The sequence below is a fragment of the Syngnathus floridae genome, chromosome 13 (genome assembly GCF_059516105.1).
Source record: "Syngnathus floridae isolate MCC-2025c chromosome 13, RoL_Sflo_1.0, whole genome shotgun sequence".
Classification (NCBI taxonomy): domain Eukaryota; kingdom Metazoa; phylum Chordata; class Actinopteri; order Syngnathiformes; family Syngnathidae; genus Syngnathus; species Syngnathus floridae.
The window spans coordinates 11,205,601-11,226,184 of record NC_142425.1 but is presented as its reverse complement, the minus strand read 5'-3'; the positions used below and the strand labels follow the sequence as shown (position 1 = coordinate 11,226,184).

The following is a 20,584-nucleotide window of genomic DNA, read 5'->3' as shown; positions in this document are numbered from 1 at the left end:
AACGCAAGCAATAAATTAGTCTGTTATGATAATCAGTTTTTTTATAGGTTAGACCGATTGCTAGAATAAAAGCAAACAAATTAGCTATTAATCAGAAAACAGCAACGCGAATAAATCTGTGCTTTCGTGAAATAATGATGCAAAAACAAGTGGACAGCACTTTTTAAATTTAACACTCAGTATATTTAAAAAAAACACTCAGTATATTTAAAAAAACACACACAAAAATTAAAATGATTCATTTCAAGCGTTTATTTGTGTTTTGATCGCGCTTCCAGGATTAAAACTGTAATTTCCAAGTCTAGTGAAGTATGCTTACCACCTGTGTGGGCGCTGTAGTGGGGGAAGCCAGATCGTGACAGTCAGTCAGCAGCGGGGCTGTAAACATGGCGGCGTGCACGGCTACAGGGCTGTGCCCCAAACCCCGTTGCTCCTAGGCTACGAACACGGAGACACCCCAAACATGGAGACCGAAGAGGAGCAACACATCACCACGCTCCTCTGCATGGGCTTCCCGGACCCCGACGTGATAAGGAAAGCGCTCCGTTTGGCCAAGAACGACATCAACGAGGCGGTCGCGCTCCTGACCAACGAAAGCCCGGGGCTCGGCTACGGATATGAGCCCATGGAGAGCGGGCCTGCCCCCGCCTTGAGTACAAGCGGCGACGGGGAGACGGGCGGGAGAACCAGTACGGGGGGTTTCGATCCCCCGCCGGCTTACCACGACGTCGTTGACGGAGAGGTGAGATCTCACTCCCGTATGTTACGCTTTGGTACTCGGAACTCCCGGAGTGAGTGGCTTCGCCCATTTAACTAGCTCCGTGTTAGCATTGATGCTAGCTGCGCAGCCACCCCGACGTGAGCTGTCAGAGCAGGCGTGCGTGGGGCTGTGGATCGCTACCTCGGCGCATTGGCGCCAAAGCATGTCACCGGCTCGCAGTGGCCAGGAACTCGAACCTGCACACGGAAATACTTTTAATATCCATTTTCAACTTGCTGCACAATCTCGCTAGTAGTAGCTGCCTGGCTAGCTGAGGAGAGTTGCCTGCAAAAGGGGAGCACGCGCTGCACCGCATCACTGGGAAATGCACACTTGTAAAAATAAAGAACTAAATATATAAACTTGTTTTTTATTTGAAAGTATCATGGCGGAATGAATGCATCTTTTTGCATTGGTTTAGGGGACCCCCCGGGTCCCTTAGGTCTAGGGGACTCCCCCCTGGCCCTCATGTCATGGGGGTTGCATTCCGTTGCAGCTGGACTTTTTGGAGTGGTTTCGCAATTCCTGTGGACTACGTGGCTGTTTTATTGTATTTTGTTTTTGCTTGAGGTTTGAGTCACACATCTACACCCAAAACAAACTACTTGGCTTAACCAGTTACATCCATTTTTACTAGTATTCCACTCATGCCATCTTATCCCAGAAGACTTTGACCCCAAAGTTCGGAACTGATTGCCAGCCAATCACAGAGCTCATATTGCAATTATTTCACTTCCACATTCAAGTGAACACCAGCATGTAAACAACCCGTTGACCACTTCCCACTAGCCTGTCCGTCCGTCCGTCCGTCTCTGTCTGGCTCCTCATTGCTGCTGTCACACTGTGATGCAAGCTGTTAAATATAAACAGACAGTTGTCAATTTGTTTCACGCACAAATAGTCGCCGTGTAGAGAGAGCGAGAGAGAGAGTCGCTTATGGGCTTACATGACGAGCATTTTCTGCTTGTGATAAAAATAAACAAAAAAAATCCCCTAAATTCTACAACCTTTGAGCTATTCAAATGTAAAGTTTCCACAATAATCACCTCCTTTTACATCAAGGCACTCATGTGAATGAAATGACCTTGCAGTTTGAAATTTTGGACCACCGAAATTACACATGAAATTACAAAATGTTCCTCCCCCCCCCCCCCCTTCTGCGTCCACTCACTCGGTGATGGTCGCCTGCTTAGTGTCATCGCTCCTAAAATAGCCCTGCAGTGTCTTTGACAAATCCATTGCAGACTTTGCCAAAGGGTGAGAAAGGGTTTGCCAAAACAAAGATGAGCTGATCTTTTTAAGGGCGGAGAACATTTAGGTGCAGAATTGTGATGCTCCAATTTGTAAAATTCCAACGGGTTCAATCACAAACCTATTTTTAGTAATAGACAAATGATCACAAAAGATTTAATTGCTTTTGTAATTTCACACTTGATGTGTGAGCTGGTTCCCCAGAGACCCATTTGTACACAATCAATTAAAAAGTCGATACCCCCCCCAAAGATATCCCCTTTAAAAACTGCTTTTCATTTTCATTTTCATACTCTCCTCATCTATCGATGTATTTGTCATTTTTAATATTCTCCAAAGAGGAAGCACTGAAATGTGATCTCTCTTCGCCACTTCTTCCTGTTCTCATTTTTACTGTCACCGATTGGTTTGGGCAGTAGCACCAGAACTCACACTCATTGTTTACCGCTCATGAAGATGTATTACTAAAAGCTTAAAATGCCAAAGGTCTAAGAAGGTCATTTTCAACCCGTGCTCGGAATTGAAAGCGGCAAAACAACAAATTGAATATTATTGTCGGAATAATCGCTTAAAAGATTTTCCTGATTAATTCAATCGTTTATTTTTATTCACGTTAGTTCTGTTTTTTTTTTTTTTTTTAATTATTATTTTTTCTTTTTGGGGTTGCAGAGGAGTAACGATGAGAACGGAAACTGCTCCGGTAGCAGCAGCATGGAGTTCCCCACCACCAACTTGTACGAGCTGGAGAGCCGAGTGTTCACCGACCACTGGTCCATTCCGTACAAGAGGGAGGAGTCGTTGGGCAAATGCCTCATCGCCTCAACTTGCCTCGCCCGGCACGGTGAGACCGATTTTGTGTCAAGAAAGAAATATTGGTTCGTAAGATGGCCGACGTTTCAATTCAACCGCTTCATTTTCATCAGGCCTCGCCGACGCTGACGAGAACTGCAAGAGGTTCGTGGAGCGCTGCATGCCGGAGGCCTTTAAAAAGGTGAGCCATCAGAGTCTCCAGATAGATTCTGAACATCTCATCCATGACTGACCTCTTCATCTCGCCAACGCTAGTTGCTGACCAGCAGCGCCGTGCATAAGTGGGGCACGGAGATCCACGAGGGAATCTACAACATGCTGATGCTGCTGGTGGAGCTGGTGGCCGAGCGGGTCAAGCAAGACCCGGTTCCCGTCAACCTGATGGGTGTCTTGGCCATGGTGCGTATTATTTTGATCCATCTTGCCAATTTCTTTGAATACTTAATAGTAAAACTAGTTGACTTTCTGTGGTGTCCACCAGGCCTTCAACCCGGACAACGAGTACCATTTTAAGAACCGGATGAAGGCATGTCAGAGGAACTGGGCTGAAGTTTTTGGAGACGAGGCCAACATGTTTGCAGTTTCTCCGAGCAACTCTTATCAGAAAGTAAGGCCGAACTCACCTGACGCTTGATATTTACAAGATTGTAAAGTTAGGTTTAAGGGTGTGAGGAATGTTAGCTATTATGTTAGCGACTGTAGCGAATGTTAGCTACCATATAGAATGTTAGCTACTATAGCGAGTGTTAGCGACTATAGCGAATGTTAGCTACTGTATCAAATGTTAGCTACTATATCAAATGTTAGCTACTATATCGATCCTAGTGGAAATTCCGTGAGACGCTCCGCACTCAGAAGTGGGTCAGCTAAAACCGTAGTCCACTAACGGCCCATAAAACCACGTGTGTGAATGTGTTTAGGAAAACTGCACTTTAAAAACCCTTTAGGGGGCAGTTAAATATTTAATCTAGTTTTATATTCAGCAGGCTGAGAATGAATGTCTTGAATATTGCTACGAGCAGTAAGCCTCCACAAAGGCACCCATTATTGACTTTTGCTTGAAGTCTCCTCGGTGTGTTGAAGTCAGTTTAGAATAACGAATTAAATGGTGCTGAGAGGCAGGCCAGTGAGTTCTTCATCTCCTCGTGTTGTATGGCTGAGCCGCAGACGTAAATGTATGACTGACATACAGCAGCCGTGAGCATGAAGCCGCTTAACGCACAATGATCTGTTTCAGGAGCCGCACGGTTGGCTGGTGGATTTAGTCAATCAAGTAAGTCAATCCTTTCACTGTTGTTTAAAATCACCTAGGATGATTTTATTATGTATGTTGGTGGATTTGCTGATGTCAGCAGTTTCAATAATGTCAAGCTTTGAGCTCTTCAGGAACGTTACCACGCCATTGGCAAACGTCCCATACATATCAGATTTTTAACCACTTATGGAAGTGGCCTCCATAAGGATATCCGATCCCATTTTTTTTCATTTTAATCTCTTCCCCAGTCCAGACTGGAGTATTAAAGTGTACATATTTCTTACCTCTGCTTTTGTATTTGCTTGTTTGATGTAGTTTGGTGAGTTGGGAGGATTCACCGCCATCCAGACGAAACTCAACGCGGAGGAGATTGAAATAGCTGTAAGACTATACACACACATGTCCCCTCCGCCTTGCTTACAAACAGCCCGACATACCTTTAAGAGACACGGCATTCTTTCCACGCTGGTTCCGAACGGAGAAAGAGGGCTCGAGATTCCGCTTATCCCGCCACCCTGTAACGGTTGAAATGCTCCATTGTTTCATCTCTTCTGAAGCATCCTTGTGCTTCAGGGAACCTTGCCGGAAGCGTGGTGATGAGAAACTGTTCTTTTTTTTTTTTTTTTGGCTCCTTAAGAGGGATAGCGAAAGCCTGAGAAGCCACTACCATTGTGTCAAAGCTTTTATTAACATGTTGGATTCACAAAATAATGTTAGCATCTATAGAATTAAATTAAATTTGTCAATATAGCCACAGCGTTGCAAAATTCCTTTTCAGTGTGAATTTCAGCTCGACCAAAAAAATGAGGTGTGTTAAGTGTGACCCTTGGGGTATTTAGGCAAGACATTTTTGTTTAGACATGTTTTATAAAAATGATGAAAACAAAATGGAGATTGCTTGCTTTTGAAGTCAGCTTCAGCGAGAAGCCAGTGAAAGTGAGAGGTGAAAACATAACAGAGTAGGAGGATGGTTTCCTCTATTCCTGGCTCCCAGGGGCGACCCATTCATTTGTCTGCTGAGAAACAGGAAGTCGAGTGTAGCAGTGAATAGCTGAGGGGAGGCGGCAGTCGCAGCACGAGGCTTCGACTTGATCAAACCGTGCCCGGCTGAAACGCACAAAACGTTCATTCATTCGTTCATTCATTCAGGCACTCTGAAAAGAAGTGTTTTTATTAAGCAAAGTAACACAATGTAGTTTATAAAAAACATACAATATTGACATGATGAAATTTTGAATGTAATCTTGACTGAGGATAAAGAATCTATGCCCGTGAGCGTTGCTGTATTATTGAGCTAACCAAGCAGCTAACCTTTAACACTGACACATGCCAACAAAAAGTCATCATTTTGTGCCCCGCAGTGTGTGTCTGCTCTGGTCCAGCCTCTCGGCGTTTGTGCCGAATACCTCAACTCCAGCCTTGTCCAGGTAGGTGTTCAATTTTTTTTTCCCCACATGAGCCCTGGCTCAGATTAAAAAATATATGTGTGTTCCAGCCGATGCTTGATCCAGTCATCCATAAGATGATCACATATGTACAGAACCTGGAGGAAAAGGACCTCAAAGACAAGGTAAGAGACATTTCAGGGCCAACATACAAAAGTCTGGTTTCAATTTCCACACCGCCTCAAGCGGAACGACCTTGTTCGTGTTTTTCTTGCTCATCTGAAGATCAGGAGATCATTTGCAAGCCCGTAAATTCTGTTGTGTTTGAACTAGCGGCTAGTGAGCATCCCTGACCTGTTGTCGGCCATCAAGCTGCTGTGTATGAAGTTCCAGAGAGAGATGGTCACCGTGGTGGATGACCTGCGGCTCGACACGTTGCTGCGCATGCTCAAAACGCCCCATTTCTCCACCAAGATGAACTCCCTCAAAGAGGTGAGCCGCCGTGACTAACTTTAGGGCCTCGTTGACCACATTTTGACCCTTTTTTTGCCTTGCAGGTGACAAAATTAATAGAGGAGAGCACGGTGGCAAAGACTGTGAAGAATGCCATAGATACGGATAAACTACTGGACTGGCTTGTGGAGAACTCTGTTCTGTCAATAGCGCTTGAAGGTAGGGAATCATCCATTTATGAGCATGGCCACAACCTTTCATGTTGGAATTATTCCCTGTTGTCGCAACAGGCAATATCGACCAGGCTCAGTACTGCGAGAGAATAAAGGGAATCATCGAGCTGCTGGGAAGTAAACTCTCCCTGGATGAACTCTCCAAAATCTGGAGGATACAGGTTAGCATTAGCGCACACACACAATGGTGGTTTAGCCCCCCAAAAAAATGGACATGTGAACCCTGTCGTGTGTTTGCATTTCAGGCCGGCCAGTCGTCAACTGTGATCGAAAACATTCACACAATCATCGCCGCCGCCGCGGTCAAGTTCAGCTTCGATCAGCTCACTCACTTGTTTGTGCTCATACAGAAGGTCGGCGACGAGTCACGTTAAGTAAAAAGTGTCATTTGGCTAAAATGTGTGCGGTGGCTCATTCAGAGCTGGGAGGTGGAGAGCGATCGCGTCAGGCAAAAGCTGCTCAGTCTGATCGGGAGGATCGGCAGGGAGGCGCGCTCTGAAACCACCACCGGCAAGGTGAGAGTTAGCTAATGCTAATTACGGTTAGCACTTGTATGGCGTTTCACGATATATGGTAGCGTTAAGATTTCATTAGATGAAACATTTTGGGGTTCAAATATGTTTGATTTATTTACATGCCAGCTTTACCACCTGGGAGTGATAAACAAACTTCTTGAAGCAAGCACGCTGTGCCTCTTTTTTTTTTTTTTTTTTTGTCTCACTGTCTTGCAGTTCAATTTCAGTCAAGCTAGCAGATGTTCAAGTTGAAGTTATTCCATTCCATCCTTTTATTTTGTTTCCGATTTACACCGCCGTGACAGAAAAAGTCGCACTTGTCACTTGAAGATAAATCCAGCCCGACATACCGATTTCGTGCATTGCGTCCAGGTGCTGGAGGTGCTTTGGGAGTTGGCGCACCTCCCCACGCTGCCCACCAGTCTCGTTCAGCAGGCTCTGGAGGAGCACCTGGGGATCTTGAGTGACGCCTACGCTGTCAAGGAGACCGTCAAACGCAACTACATCATTAAATGCATCGAGGACATCAAAAAGGTGGGGTGGGGGGGGCGAGCAGCCCCGTACGCTTCCCTCCTCGTTTATTTGCTCCTTGAGCATTGGCTTTTATTGTATATTTTTTTTATGGTTCTAAAGTTGAGGGGGCTCAAGGTTCAGCGGGTTCGTTTTTAAAGTTTCATCACTTGCTTGCGAGCGCTTTTGTGTGAAGCTGCCACGTCCCTGTTAACTGCACTTGGGTTCTTCGTGGAGTGATTTGTGAGAAACACAAGCCGACACACGACTGTTATTTATTTATTTTTTTTAAACAAATTGCTTTCTTGGAATTTTCTAAAGATCAAGACAAGATTATGAGCAGAAAAGCAATCATTGGACTACATTTCTTTAAGTAAAATGAACTACTCATTTTTGCGTAAGTTTGCACCCCCTAAGCAGCACTGGAATTCGGGTGTCATTTTTTTTCCCGGATCATGCAGATGTTATTGTGTCAAATGAAAATATGTGCTGTCCAGACTCAAGGGGACCCAAAAGGCAGCGACACTCAAAGTTCATTTCTCTCCGGCTCTTGGGGAAAGCGGAAATCTCTATTGGTGAAAGTAAGAGAAGACGCCCGATTTTCTGGTTCCCCCCTTTTTATTTTAAATCCCACTGACTTCTCTGGTCTTCAATCTCGGTGCTTCGCCAAACGAGTGGGATTTCATTGGTCGCACGTGGATAATTTCAGGTGTATGCTAATTTTGGGTTTGGGTCATCTTATAGCGGGTGTGTGGAAAAGGAATCCAATCAGAGCCATGGATTTTTTTTTTTATAAGCATAAATTCCACGCTTTGTATCCATGGCGCTGATTCTCTTCCTCAAACGGGTCTCGCTACAAAAAATGCAAGATCAGCGACGGTAAGGCCGTCACGGTCTTGTGTTTTTTGTCGTCTGTGCTTTTTTTATTGCCTTCGTCCGATCGTCTATCTTGTGCTTCCTCTGGCAGGCTTCTCAGCCGAGCAGCCCTCAGGCAGTTTGGGTAGTACCCGCCCTGCGTCAGTTGCACGAGATCACCCGCTCCTTCATTAAGCAGACCTACCAGAAGCAAGACAAGGTTACCCCCAAAAAAAGGCACAGCGATAAAAATATATATTTTATAAATCAAAATATTTCATGCAACAGAGCATCATCCAGGATCTGAAGAAGAACTTTGAGATTGTCAAACTGATCACGGGTTCCCTCGTTTGCTGCCATCGACTCGCGGTGACCGCGGCGGGAAACGGTTGCCTGTCCGGCTCCACCATGGTGGACGGGAGATACACCTACCAGGAGGTTCGGATCTTTGTCTGGCTTCAGCATAATTCCTGCTACTGAACTTCTTGTGGACCCGCTTTCCTCTCCACTTTCAGTATCTCGATGGCCACCTGCGCTTCTTGGCCTTCTTCCTCCAGGAGGCCAGTCTCTACCTGGTCTGGAACAGGGCCAAGGAGATCTGGGAGTGCCTGGTGTCCGGCCCGGATGTTTGTGAACTGGACCGAGAGGTACCCAGACGATAATGCAAACGCGGCGTTTGCAAACATCTCATCTTCATCTCATTCCCAGATGTGCTTCGAGTGGTTCACCAAAGGCCAACATGATCTAGAAAGCGACGTCCAGCAGCAGCTCTTCAAGGAGAAGATCCTGAAACTGGAGCCGTATGAGATCACCATGAACGGTCGGTCGGGCGTGCACCTCGCAATCGAGTGTCTGCTGCCCCAGCTAACATCCTTACGTGTCCCTCAAGGTTTCAACCTGTTCAAGACCTTCTTTGAGAACGTCAATCTGTGCGATCATCGACTGAAACGCCAAGGAACCCAGTTGGTCTGTCTCCACTCGTGTTATTTCATATTCCATAAATAAGAGAGAATTGTCCTCAATGTGCTCAAACGCTTTCAGTGTGTGGAACGGCTCGACCTGGCAGGGATGGACTTTATCTGGCGTATCGCCATGGAAACCCCCGATGAAGAGATAGCCAATGAAGCCATTCAGCTCATTATTACGTACAGCTACACCAACCTCAACCCCAAAATGAAGAAGGTCAGCGGCAAGAACTTAGACCCGTGTTTCCACAATCACTAACCAATTAAAATCTTCGCAGGATTCCGTATCTTTGCACAAGAAGTTCATCGCCGATTGTTATAAGCGACTCGAGGTGAGTGTTGCGCAATGCTATGGTGGCGAACATTTCAAGCGCACCCCTGAGAACTTTTTTTTATTTTTTTTATATCAGGCAGCCAGTTCAGCTTTGGGCGGCCCTACTTTGACCCACGCCGTGACTCGAGCCACCAAAATGCTGACGGCCACCGCTATGCCCACGGTGGCCACGTCTGTACAATCACCTTCCAGGTACCATCTACCATCAAGATGATTCAATCCAAGCCCACTTTACAACCATCTTTCTCCTCCAGATCCACTAAGCTGGTCATAATAGAAAGACTGCTGTTGCTGGCCGAACGCTACGTCATCACTATCGAGGTTAGAACTTCCTCATCCGGCACAAATCTGTTTCTATTCTTCTGTAAAACCACTTCACCTCTTCCTGGCAGGATATGTACTCGGTTCCTCGCACCATACTACCTCACGGGGCTTCGTTCAACGGACACCCCGTCACTCTTCACATCACTTATGAGTCTACCAAAGACACGTTCACCTTAGAGGTGCTGCTCCCCAAATAAGCCTTTATTGATTAACATCTCCAGAGGAAATCTCAATTCCTTCTCTCTTCTTTGCAGACGCACAGTAATGAGACGATAGCAAGCATCCGGTGGAAGATATCCGAGCACTTGAGCTGTCCGGTGGATAATGTCCAGATCTTTGCCAATGATAGTGTGGTAGGTGTTGTTAAAAATAGGAGCTCTGTGTTCCTCTTTTTTTTTTTTTTTTTAATACTATTCTTATGTCACTCCCTCATTAAAGTATTGTACTCCTCTCCCAGTCATGTGTTTCCCCTGAAGTCAATTGTAGCTAATCCATTTGGTGTGTAGCGAGTGGCAAGGGAAACACCACCTTAAGCAAACATCCCGATTTTTCTTTCTTTTGTTCTCTCATTCGATCCCTTCCGTTTTCCCCTTTCACCTGGTGTTAGTTGACCATGAACCGGGACCAGAAACTGCTGTCCCAGCTCGGCTTTAGCGACGAGCAGAGCCTGACGGTGAAGAGCTCAGGCACGGGCACGCCTTCGGGAAGCTCCGAGTCGTCCGCCTCGGCCTCCAGCGGTTCCAGCTCGGCCGTCTTCAACTCCGCCTACGCTCTGGAGCAGGTAGAGCAGTAAAGCGTCCATTTTTCACGCTTTGTTTTGCTTCCAACGTGTGTTATTGTCATTTTACTAGGAGAAGTCCCTACCTGGCGTTGTTATGGCGCTGGTGTGCAGTGTGTTTGAGATGCTTTACCAGCTGGCTAACTTGGATGAAACAAGGTAGAAAACGATAAATAGTAATCATTCAAGTTAAACTGAATTACAGAATTAATGAATTGATTGAGTGCGTTTTTCTCTTCTCCCAGGATCACTCTCCGTGTAAGAAAGCTGCTCCTCCTGATCCCAACAGATCCTGAGGTGCAGGATGCTCTTGACAACTTTGTCCCCAAAGAATCCAGCGTATGGAGCCATCAGGTATAGGCCACGCTTTGTTATATATATTTTTTTAATTTGATAAACATAATTGACAAAACGGTTGGAACGTGAAAAATTTTGTTGTAGTACCAAGACTGACATGTTGGAGGCAGCACTCCTACTGTGTTGTTTATTCTTCCTGTAGAAGACGCTGTTCACCCTTGGCCAGGGGACCGGCTCTCGCTCACCATCGACAGCTTCTAAAAATCAACATCAACCCAGCGCCGCGTCCATCCTGGAGTCCCTGTTCAGGTCCTCGGCCCCGGGCATGTCCACGTTTCGAGTGCTCTACAATCTGGAGGTAGGCGATGTCATCTGTGTGTGTGTGTAGTTCACCAAATGAGATGCTCACTGTTTTTCATTCACGCCTCAGGTGCTGAGTTCCAAACTCATGCCCACGTCTGATGATGAGATGGCGAAAACCAGCAGCAAGTCCTTCTGTGACAACTTCCTCAAAGCAGGAGGCCTCAGGTATGACACATGAAGCATATTATCAAGAGTTTATATTCGGAAGGGGGGGCAGAGTCATAATAGAAGAATGGAATTTCTGTTCATTTGCAGTCTGGTGGTGAATGTTATGCAAAGAGACTCCATCCCTTCAGAAGTGGACTACGAGACCCGACAAGGCGTCTACTCAATCTGTCTTCAGTTGGCCAGGTGCGGCCAAACGCATTAGAGGGCGCCAAGAATTTAGTCTTCCATGCTCACCTGCCTTTTATTTATTTATTTAATTCATTTATTTACTTTTCTTCAACCACAGGTTCCTTCTGGTGGGCCAGAGCATGCCCATGGCCCTGGATGATGATGTCATCCGGGACGGGGATGCGCTGTCGTCCCGCCCGTTTCGCAACGCGGGCCGCGCCGGCCGCCAGCTCTCCCTCTGCGCCACACCGGAGAAGTCCACCTACAGACAGATGTCACTCTCTGAACGCTCGTCCATCAGAGTGGAGGAGATCATACCCGCTGCCCGTGTGGCTATTCAGGTAATGCTACTTCTACTTACTGCTTCTCAAAATGGCCGACCCAGCACAGAACCATTTTTGTTGTAGACCATGGAGGTGGGCGACTTCACCTCTACCGTGGCGTGTTTCATGCGACTGACCTGGGCGGCGGCGGCGGGGCGACTGGATCTCGTCGGCAGCCCGCAGCCAATCAGAGAGACCCACGGCTCGCTTCTAGCTCAGGGAGTGCGCACCAGAGTCAGTAGCACAGGTGAGAAAAAGGTTGGAAAGCATCTTCTCTTGGATGACGACATTTCTGAGTAGTGACGATACTAATGAAGTGTTCGGTGGGTTCACAGGAAGTAACTGCAGCTCCAGCAGCGAGGGAGAGACCACGCCCACCGCCCTGCACGCCGGCATTTGCGTCCGGCAGCAGAGCGTCTCCATAAAAGACGCCATCATCGCTCGCGAGGCTCTGTCGCTCCTGGTCACCTGCCTGCAGCTACGTTGTCAGCAGCTGTGTAAGAATCTCAAGTCACGCTCGTGCCATTCATCTTGAGGGCCTTCTGACGTTTTCTCTCCACAGCTTCTTTTTACAACCTGCCCTCTGTGAACGACTTCATCATTGACGTGCTGCTGGGATCTCCCAGCGGAGAGGTAAGGAGAGATTTTTTTTTCTTCTCAGGGTTCCAAATATCTTACTGTGAGCTTCTTCATCGTTTTTCTTTCAGATCCGCCGCGTGGCCTGCGACCAGCTGTACACTCTTAGCCAGTCCGACACGTCCGGCTTTGCCGACGTGCAGAAGCCCAACTTGTTCCTGCTCTCGGTCATCCTCACCGCTCAGCTGCCACTGTGGAGTCCCACGTCGGTGATGAGGGGAGTCAACCAGAGGTAAATCCTAGAAGAAGTCCAAATAAGATCGGAAAGCGATGAACATGGCGCTCATGTCGTTACTTCGATTGCAGATTGCTGTCGCAGTGCACGGAATACTTTGACCTGCGATGTCAGCTCCTGGATGATCTAACAAGTGAGCGTTAAGTTGAGCTCCACTCAAGTGCTCCGATTCCTTATCAACTTTTCCGTTTACCTTTTAGCTTCGGAGATGGAGGCGTCGCACGTCATCACCGCCACCATGCTGGAGGACGAAATCTCTTGGCTGGACAATTTTGAGCCCAGCTGGAGCTCAGAGATGGAGACCAGCGAGGCGGACAACATCCTCCTGGCGGGACACCTGCGGCTCATCAAGACCTTGCTCTCGCTTTGCGGCAAGGAGAAGGAGCATCTCGGTAAGTAGTAGCGGACAGAAGTATTGGGACGCCAATGTTTAGATTGAAAAGTTCGTCGACACCGATCCTTAAATTTTTGTCCACAGGCCCGTCGCTAATCCAGCAGCTGTTGGATGACTTCCTGTTCCGAGCGTCACGCATCATCATCAACACCTCCAATTCCACCGCCTCCCCGGCCCCCAGCCACGATTTCCACCCAAAGTATGATAATCGCTCAAGATTATGTTTCAAGACAGAAAATAAAATGAGTTTTTTTTCTTGGGACTACCTGATCCAGGTGCAGCACAGCCAGCAGCCGTCTGGCGGCCTACGAGGTCCTGGTGATGCTGGCCGACAGCTCCCTCTCCAACCTGCGACTGATCACCAGCGAGTTGCTCTCCATGCACCACCAGTCTGACCCGTCGCTCTGTAAAGAGTTTGATGTAAGGCGAGATATTCCACCCGAGCTCTGACGTTCAATTTTCTTATCTCGTTTTTTGTCAGTATCTTCCTCCTGTAGAGAGCCGCTCCGTTTCGGGTTTTGTGGGTCTGAAGAACGGCGGAGCCACGTGTTATATGAATGCCGTTTTCCAGCAGCTTTACATGCAGCCGGGTTTACCAGAGGTACTCTCAGTGTTATTATTATTTTTTTTATGTTATTTATTATATTACTTTTTTATGCTTCTCAAGGCGTTCCTGTCGATCGAAGACGACACAGACCAGCCCGATGAGAGCGTCTTCTACCAAGTTCAGTCTTTGTTTGGTCACCTGATGGAAAGCAAACTGCAGTACTACGTCCCAGAGAACTTCTGGAAGGTATTAGAAGATTCGAGGAAAATAAAAATGGAGTGCTTAAAAACATGGTCTCCATTTTAAGATCTTCAAGATGTGGAATAAAGAGTTGTACGTGCGAGAGCAGCAGGACGCGTATGAGTTCTTCACCAGCCTGGTGGACCAGCTTGACGAACATCTCAAGGTATGATATTCTTCCACTATAATCTTACCGTGCACTAAATCCAACTTTTTCCCCTCTTCTGCAAGAAAATGGGCCGAGAGCAAATCTTCAAAAACACCTTTCAGGGCATCTACTCCGACCAAAAAATCTGCAAAGACTGCCCTCATCGGTGAGTCTGTGGCCACTACATTAGGTATTGTATCTTTCATTGAACCCGACAACTAAATGGAAACTGAATTGCAGGTACGAGCGGGAAGAGACCTTCATGGCGCTGAACCTCGGCGTGACCTCTTGTCAGAGTCTGGAGATCTCACTGGACCAGTTTGTCCGAGGGGAGGTTCTGGAAGGCAGCAACGCTTACTACTGTGAGAAATGCAAGGAAAAGGTATGTAAAGCTTCTCGTCTTTTTTATTTATTTTTTGATGACCAGCGTTCCTAGAAGGTTTCTTGTATTCCACAGAGGACCACTGTGAAGAGGACGTGCATCAAATCGCTCCCCAGCGTTCTCTGCATCCATCTCATGCGCTTCGGCTTCGACTGGGAAAGCGGACGCTCCATCAAATACGACGAACAGATTCGGGTGCGTATGGAAGGAAGGTGTTATCCATCCGTGTCGAGACCGACGAGACGTCAACTCAATTTTTGCAGTTCCCCTGGGTGCTGAACATGGAGCCGTACACCGTGTCGGGGATGGCGCGCCAAGACTGCAGCGGCGAGGGCGGCGAGGGCCGAGGCGACGGCACGTCTGGCAGCTCGCCCAGGAAAAAGGTCACCATCTCGGAGAACTACGAGCTGGTGGGCGTAGTGGTCCACAGCGGCCAGGCGCACGCCGGCCATTACTACTCCTTCATCAAAGATAGACGGTAAGTTGTGTACAATTGAGTATTTGTCCGTGTTGATGATATTTTTGTCCACCGGGTGCGCAGCGGCAGCTCGCGAGGACGTTGGTACAAGTTCAACGACAACGTGGTGGAGGAGTTTGACATGAACGACGAAACTCTGGAGTACGAGTGCTTCGGAGGAGAATACCGGCCCAAAGTTTACGATCAGTGTGAGTATCACGTGCAAACTGTTTGGAGCTCCGTGAAGAGCAAAATTTTGATTCCCGTGTGTGTGTGTTTGTAGCTAACCCTTACCCGGATGTGAGGAGGAGATACTGGAATGCCTACATGTTGTTTTATCAGAAAATCAGTGATCAAAACTCGCCCGTCCTGCCCAAAAAAAGCCGGGTCAGCATCATGAGGCAGGAAGCAGAGGACCTCACGCTGTGAGCGATGGGCACTTTTTATAATTAAGTCAGCAAAGGTGGCAAAATTAATGAATGAAGTTTTTTTTTTTAGGTCCGCTCCCTCCTCGCCCGACGTCTCGCCGCAGTCATCCCCCCGCCCCCCCAGGGCCAACAACGATCGCCTCACCCTGCTCACCCGCCTGGTCCGAAAGGGTGAGAAGAAAGGCCTGTTTGTGGAGAAGATGCCCACCAGCATCTACCAGGTGGGCGTCGAGTTTCCCGCATCCTGATTGCGTCACCGCCTTGACCTCCCGGTTGTCTTTGTGACCCCGAGTAGATGGTGAGGGACGAGAATCTCAAGTTCATGCGGAACAGAGACGTCTACAACAGCGACTACTTCAACTTCACGCTCTCGCTGGCCTCCGTCAACGCGGTGCGTTTTTCTTTTTCAGGTGCAGACAACTCCGTAATTATTGAAGACAAAATTGAATCTTGGTTTTTTTTTGCAGACTAAACTGAAGCACCCAGACTACCAGGCCATGGCCAAAGAAAGTCTCCAGCTGGCCGTCCATTTCCTCTTCCACACCTACCTGCACACCAAAAAGAAGCTCCGGTATGAATAAAGACGAGTACCAACACGAGCAGTCGCATTCATGTCACCATGTTCTTCACCCAAACGAGCAGCGTGGACACTGAGGAATGGATGGCCACCGTGGAGGTGTTGCTGTCCAAAAGCAGCGCGGCTTGCCAGTGGATGATTCAGTACCTGGTTGGATCGGAGGGACGGGAAATGACCAGGTGGGAATTGTCAAGCGTCCTCTAGCGGCCATTACTCTAAAGACAGCTTGAGTGAAAAGCAACAACAACAAAACTCTGAGGACACTTTCTGTTCTGTTCATCGCCTCTAATGATGATGATGATAATAACGGTGATGTTCTTCTTGCTGTAGGATTTGTCTTCTGGAATGCGGCATGCGGGAAGTACGGGTGGTGGTGGCGTCCATCCTGGAGAAGACCCTGGAGAGCGCGTTGCACTTTGCCGACCCGGGTCTGGACGGGCTGACGGACGCCCTGCTCTCACTGCTGGACAAGGATGTCCCAGAGAACGTGAAGAACTGCGCGCAGTACTTCAGCCTCTTCAGTAACTTCTCTCAGAAGGTAACGACGGCAATTTCACACATCGTGGTTTCCATACAATTGATTTTTTTTCCCCACTCAGGGTTGTGAAGCTTGTCAACTGTTGTTGAAGCACTCGGCCTATCGCCGGATGCTCCTTTTCCTTTTGGGACCCAATCGCCAAAACAATCAGGTAGACTTTTAATCACAAGCAGGTGCGATCACCATTTTGCTTCGTCTTTCCATCAAGTTCTCCTCTGGTTCTCTCTAGAACCGGCGGTGGAGTCCGGCACAGGCTCGAGAGTTTCTTCACCTCCACAGCACTCTGGCGCTCATCACAATGCACTCGGACCTCGATTCCCAGCGGACGCACGGTGAGTACACGTCCCCGACCCGCATATTTGTTTTCACGTTACAATCAACCTGATTACGTCCTCGGCGCAGCTCCGGAAGGTTTCTGCCTCCGTGTCGGCAGCATCCCGTCCTCCACGTCGCTCCTGCCTCTCCACCCGGACATCCTGGCTAACATCTTCACCCCAGAGGGACAACCCTACCTTCTCGAGGTCAATTAATAAGCACGTTAAAAGAATATGGAACCAAAATTTAACACCATAAATGTTCAGGTGATGTTCGCCATGCGAGAGCTGTCGGGTCCCTTGACGTCTCTCATCAGCATGGTGACCTACTGCTCCTACTGCAACGAGCCTTTCTCCTTAGGGGTGCTTCAGCTCCTCAAGGTAAGCGACACAATCTTCCGACGTGGCTTCTCTTCATTTCAACCCCTTTTGTGTCCCGGCAGACGCAGCTGGAGACGGCGCCGCCTCACGAGTTGAAGAACATCTTTCACATGCTGCAGGAGCTTCTGGTGAGTGCTCGGGCGATACCATGATGATGTCATTAACAGGTTGGTGAGTGTTATTTTGTCTGGTTAAGGTGGTGGAGGACCCGCTGCAGTCCCAGAGGCTCAAGTACGCCTTTGAGTCGGAGAAAGGCCTGCTGGGTAAGTCAGGAATCATCTCTCATATTGCTCAAAACTATTTTTGAAGGATAAATAAATCCACGATTTGATCCTCCACAGCTTTGATGCACCAGAGCAACAATGTGGACAGCAGACGTTGCTATCAGTGTGTCAAGTTCCTGGTCACCTTGGCCCAGAAGTTCGTAGCAACCGCTGTAATCCAGTCAAATGTTTAAACTATGATTTGTTTACATTTTTTTTTTTTTTTTGCCGCCAGGTGTGTTCCAGCCAAGGATTATTTCAAGGATTTATCTGGTCACTGGAGTTGGGCAGTGCAATGGCTCCAGAAGAAGGCACGCTTATATTCAGTTCTAGAAAAAGACATTCTAAATAAATTGTTTACAGTCATCATCAATGTCTTCACTTGTCCTCAGATGACAGAACATTATTGGACGCCGCAGAGTAACGTGTCCAATGAGACGTCAACCAATAAGAGCTTCCAGCGCACCATTTCGGCGCAGGTATGCACATATCAGATTTCTTTTTTTGCATTCCAAAAAAATCGGATCAATTGCAGCAGGGTGTGTAGACTTTTTATATCCTCTGTGATATACATCTGTATAATGTGTGTGTCTGTATTCATATTTATGTATGTGTGTGTGTGTATATGTATTTATTTATTTTTTTAAATAGTTGTGACCATCTACCTTGTATCGTAAAAACTTTATAAATTGCATTAATACGCACACACACTGCCGCCTCAACTCTGTGTGTTTGTTTGAACCCGTGAAGGACACGCTGGCGTACGCTACGGCCTTGTTGAACGAGAAGGAGCAGTCGGGCAGTAGCAACGGCTCCGACGGAAGCCCCGCCAACGAGAACGCCGAGCGCAGCCTAAGACAGGTGAACCCAATGACGCACAGGAAGTCGGTGTTTTTTTGTTTTAGTTTTTTTTACAACGCTACTCTCCTCCTCGTGGGCAGGGATCCGAGTCTCCCATGATGCTCGGCGATTCCAAGAGCGACCTGGAGGACGTGGACCCTTAATCTCCTTTTGAGGGCAGACAAACCCCTCCGGAAGGCGCCCGGGCCGAGCTCCACGCAGCCCCTCAGCCATCCCCGATTCGGGGTGCATTTATTGCCCGAGGACGTTTTAAGGAAAACAAAAAAAAAACGAAACCGCCAATCGGAACAACTTGATGCAGAAAAGAGGAATAACGTACATGTGAGGAAAAACCGAGAAAATCGTGAATTACTTCCACTGATTTATAAGGGCAGTTTGGATTCAAGGGGAAGCTGCCGATCTTCCTCCATCCATCATCTTTTTACAGCGAGGGAATGGTGGGGCATTTTACCCTTTGTCGTTTTACACACACACGCACACACACACTAGCCAATAACATTTTGTCGCATAGATGTAAGATAATGTTTTAAAAGTCTTCTAGAGGAACCTCGACGTGAACACACACACAGACACACACAAGCACTTGCTTGGCGGGGGGGAGGGCGTCTTGATTGGGGGGCGGGGTCTTAAGTCTGCACTTTATTTGTTCACTACGCGCTTCCTCTAGAGCCTCGTCGCCTTTTTGTGTGCTTTCTCTGCTTATTTTAACACTACTACTCAGTACTAAGCACACAACACGCTTTTTTTTTTTTTTTAAATACGTGCGCTCTTTTTTCTTTTACGCTTTCCATCACCTCTTTGGGCTCGGGTGCGAGCCTTATGCAAGAAACTGAATATTTGTAAATGCCAATGCCTCACACTTGCACGCACACACAGGCCAACATCCAAACCACACGCTGTTGTTACCTCTGCCATGCTTTTATTTGCATTTTTGTGCCATCTACAATATACACACATGCTCATACACGCTGTTACCTCGGCCAAGCTTTTATTTGCCTTTTTGTCCGGTGCAGTCTTGAATGGATCTCACACAAACACACACACACAGAAAGACTTGTAGCTTTGACTCAATAACGCACACACACGTGTAGCCCAGTTATCGGGAGTTCCGAAGTGCCTTAATCTCCCGATAACACCAACTGTCACCCCCTCCCTCCCCTGCCGCACAATAACGTTGATGTAACTGTGTGCTGGGGAAGGCTTCAGCAGATCAATGTTTACACGGCGAGGACCTAGGAAGCAATTTCAATGGTCATGTGATCACAACCCCCCCCTCACCCACCCGCCACTCACCCACCTACCCTAATGTGAGGCGTGTGTGTGTGACGAAAACCCCTCGTTTAAGTGTTCAAAGGAGGCAAAAAAAAAAAAAACTTAATCGTTACTTTTAATGACGAGGAAAACCCGGGTTATGATGGAGGGGGGGCAATCATAATCCAAGTGGATTTTACCATCAGGTTCTTTTGGACAATTCACAATCTGCCATCACGTTCTTGTGTATGTGTGTGTGTGTTTGTAACGCATGTTAAAACACAAGTTTTAATTTGTATGACAACAGTTTGATTGGGGGGGAGGGAGGGCGGGGGGGTTATTTGATATAAAATAAACTGGAATGCACAAGCTATGTGTAAACATCTGTTGTTTTTAATTTGCAGTTTTGTTCTCTAGAGTGGCGATGACGTCAGAGCAGATGTAGCGCGGGGCAGCTGCTGTGCCTCTTTAAGGGTGTGTGGACGCAGGAGGTGGCTGCCTCTGCGTGCCTTCCATCAAAATAAAGTGACACCAATGACAAGTTGATCACAACGTGTTCAATTGTTACTCCAATACTATATTTACATTAAGAAATACTGCATTTGTGAATAATGTGTGTACCTCTCATGTTGAGTAGGACGTGCTACTTCCTCCAGGTTCTCGTTCCACATCCCGGGAGCGAGAACAATCTAATAATACACGCATCAGTGTCAACAATAACATACTTCCATGTGCAAGGAAACCAACCTTAGGGTAACACTGGCAAAGGCTCCACGTGGTCCCGACCAGAACCATGGCGCCGCCCAGGGCACACATGGTGGCGTAGACGTGAGGCCTCTCCCTGGTCATGATGAAGAGGCCCAAAGCAACCACGCACCAGCCGGCAACTATCAACCCGTAGCGGTACGGCTTCCCTTCCACCATGACACTCAAGCTTGAAGGTGAGGTGGTGTGTGTGTGAGGGGAAAGAGGAAGGCGGTCAAGGTTCCACTCTGCTGCCTATTAAAGCCCAAAGACAAGCGAGGCCGGGAGCGTTGTGATAGGTCACCTTGGGCCCAGCCTTACAACACATATGGATTTTCCATTAGTTATGTTTTTATTTGCCTTTCTGTTTTTAATTGAGTTAGTTTTTAGAGCAGGTTTGCGGTTTGTGTGCTTTTTAGATTTGGCACCTTAGGTTAAAAT

The 20,584-nt window shown here is 47.5% G+C and overlaps 2 protein-coding genes across 3 annotated transcripts; one reads left to right on the top strand and one right to left on the bottom strand.

The window, feature by feature from the left end:
• The first annotated feature begins 327 nt into the window (after positions 1-327).
• usp24 (ubiquitin specific peptidase 24) lies at positions 328-19,945 on the top strand. 2 transcript variants are annotated; one of them, XM_088393250.1, is made up of 67 exons: positions 345-742; positions 2,681-2,852; positions 2,935-3,002; positions 3,077-3,220; positions 3,303-3,428; positions 4,059-4,094; positions 4,392-4,457; positions 5,438-5,503; positions 5,572-5,646; positions 5,795-5,953; positions 6,019-6,133; positions 6,205-6,308; positions 6,393-6,500; positions 6,567-6,662; positions 7,035-7,196; positions 7,670-7,753; positions 8,140-8,247; positions 8,316-8,465; positions 8,543-8,674; positions 8,736-8,847; positions 8,917-8,993; positions 9,069-9,209; positions 9,271-9,324; positions 9,403-9,518; positions 9,581-9,647; positions 9,719-9,829; positions 9,905-10,003; positions 10,258-10,431; positions 10,502-10,587; positions 10,674-10,782; positions 10,928-11,083; positions 11,156-11,253; positions 11,344-11,439; positions 11,543-11,765; positions 11,832-11,994; positions 12,083-12,244; positions 12,310-12,380; positions 12,455-12,615; positions 12,690-12,751; positions 12,819-13,010; positions 13,097-13,211; positions 13,288-13,432; positions 13,494-13,613; positions 13,680-13,805; positions 13,867-13,965; positions 14,031-14,113; positions 14,188-14,329; positions 14,405-14,524; positions 14,593-14,807; positions 14,871-14,995; positions 15,070-15,211; positions 15,285-15,435; positions 15,510-15,605; positions 15,682-15,785; positions 15,857-15,970; positions 16,122-16,329; positions 16,391-16,480; positions 16,559-16,661; positions 16,732-16,850; positions 16,911-17,024; positions 17,087-17,152; positions 17,221-17,287; positions 17,366-17,444; positions 17,523-17,598; positions 17,680-17,766; positions 18,038-18,148; positions 18,229-19,945. In XM_088393250.1, the coding sequence occupies exons 1-67, from the start codon at positions 464-466 to the stop codon at positions 18,289-18,291; spliced, it is 7,860 nt and encodes a 2,619-aa protein (XP_088249376.1). In that variant the 5' UTR covers positions 345-463; the 3' UTR covers positions 18,292-19,945. The 2 variants fall into 2 exon arrangements, with proteins under 2 accessions (XP_088249375.1, XP_088249376.1); XM_088393249.1 differs by lacking the exon at positions 7,670-7,753 and having other exon boundaries at positions 328-742.
• bsnd (barttin CLCNK type accessory subunit beta) lies at positions 19,575-20,516 on the bottom strand. Its single transcript, XM_088393261.1, has 3 exons — positions 20,147-20,516; positions 20,021-20,088; positions 19,575-19,908 (listed from the first exon to the last, which is right to left on the bottom strand). The coding sequence occupies exons 1-3, from the start codon at positions 20,321-20,323 to the stop codon at positions 19,830-19,832; spliced, it is 324 nt and encodes a 107-aa protein (XP_088249387.1). The 5' UTR covers positions 20,324-20,516; the 3' UTR covers positions 19,575-19,829.
• Positions 20,517-20,584: the final 68 nt, after the last annotated feature.

What these genes read in the sequence shown, in the direction of transcription:
- usp24 (XM_088393250.1), top strand. Translation starts at nt 464, where the DNA reads ATGGAGACCGAAGAGGAGCAACACATCACCACGCTCCTCTGCATGGGC. An exon ending in GCTACGTCATCACTATCGAG is followed by an intron (nt 9,648 to 9,718) that starts GTTAGAACTTCC and finishes TCTTCCTGGCAG; the next exon opens with GATATGTACTCGGTTCCTCG. An exon ending in CACCAGAGTCAGTAGCACAG is followed by an intron (nt 11,995 to 12,082) that starts GTGAGAAAAAGG and finishes GTGGGTTCACAG; the next exon opens with GAAGTAACTGCAGCTCCAGC.
- bsnd (XM_088393261.1), bottom strand. Translation starts at nt 20,323, where the DNA reads ATGGTGGAAGGGAAGCCGTACCGCTACGGGTTGATAGTTGCCGGCTGG. An exon ending in TTTGCCAGTGTTACCCTAAG is followed by an intron (nt 20,089 to 20,146) that starts GTTGGTTTCCTT and finishes GTGTATTATTAG; the next exon opens with ATTGTTCTCGCTCCCGGGAT. An exon ending in CGTCCTACTCAACATGAGAG is followed by an intron (nt 19,909 to 20,020) that starts GTACACACATTA and finishes TTTTGATGGAAG; the next exon opens with GCACGCAGAGGCAGCCACCT.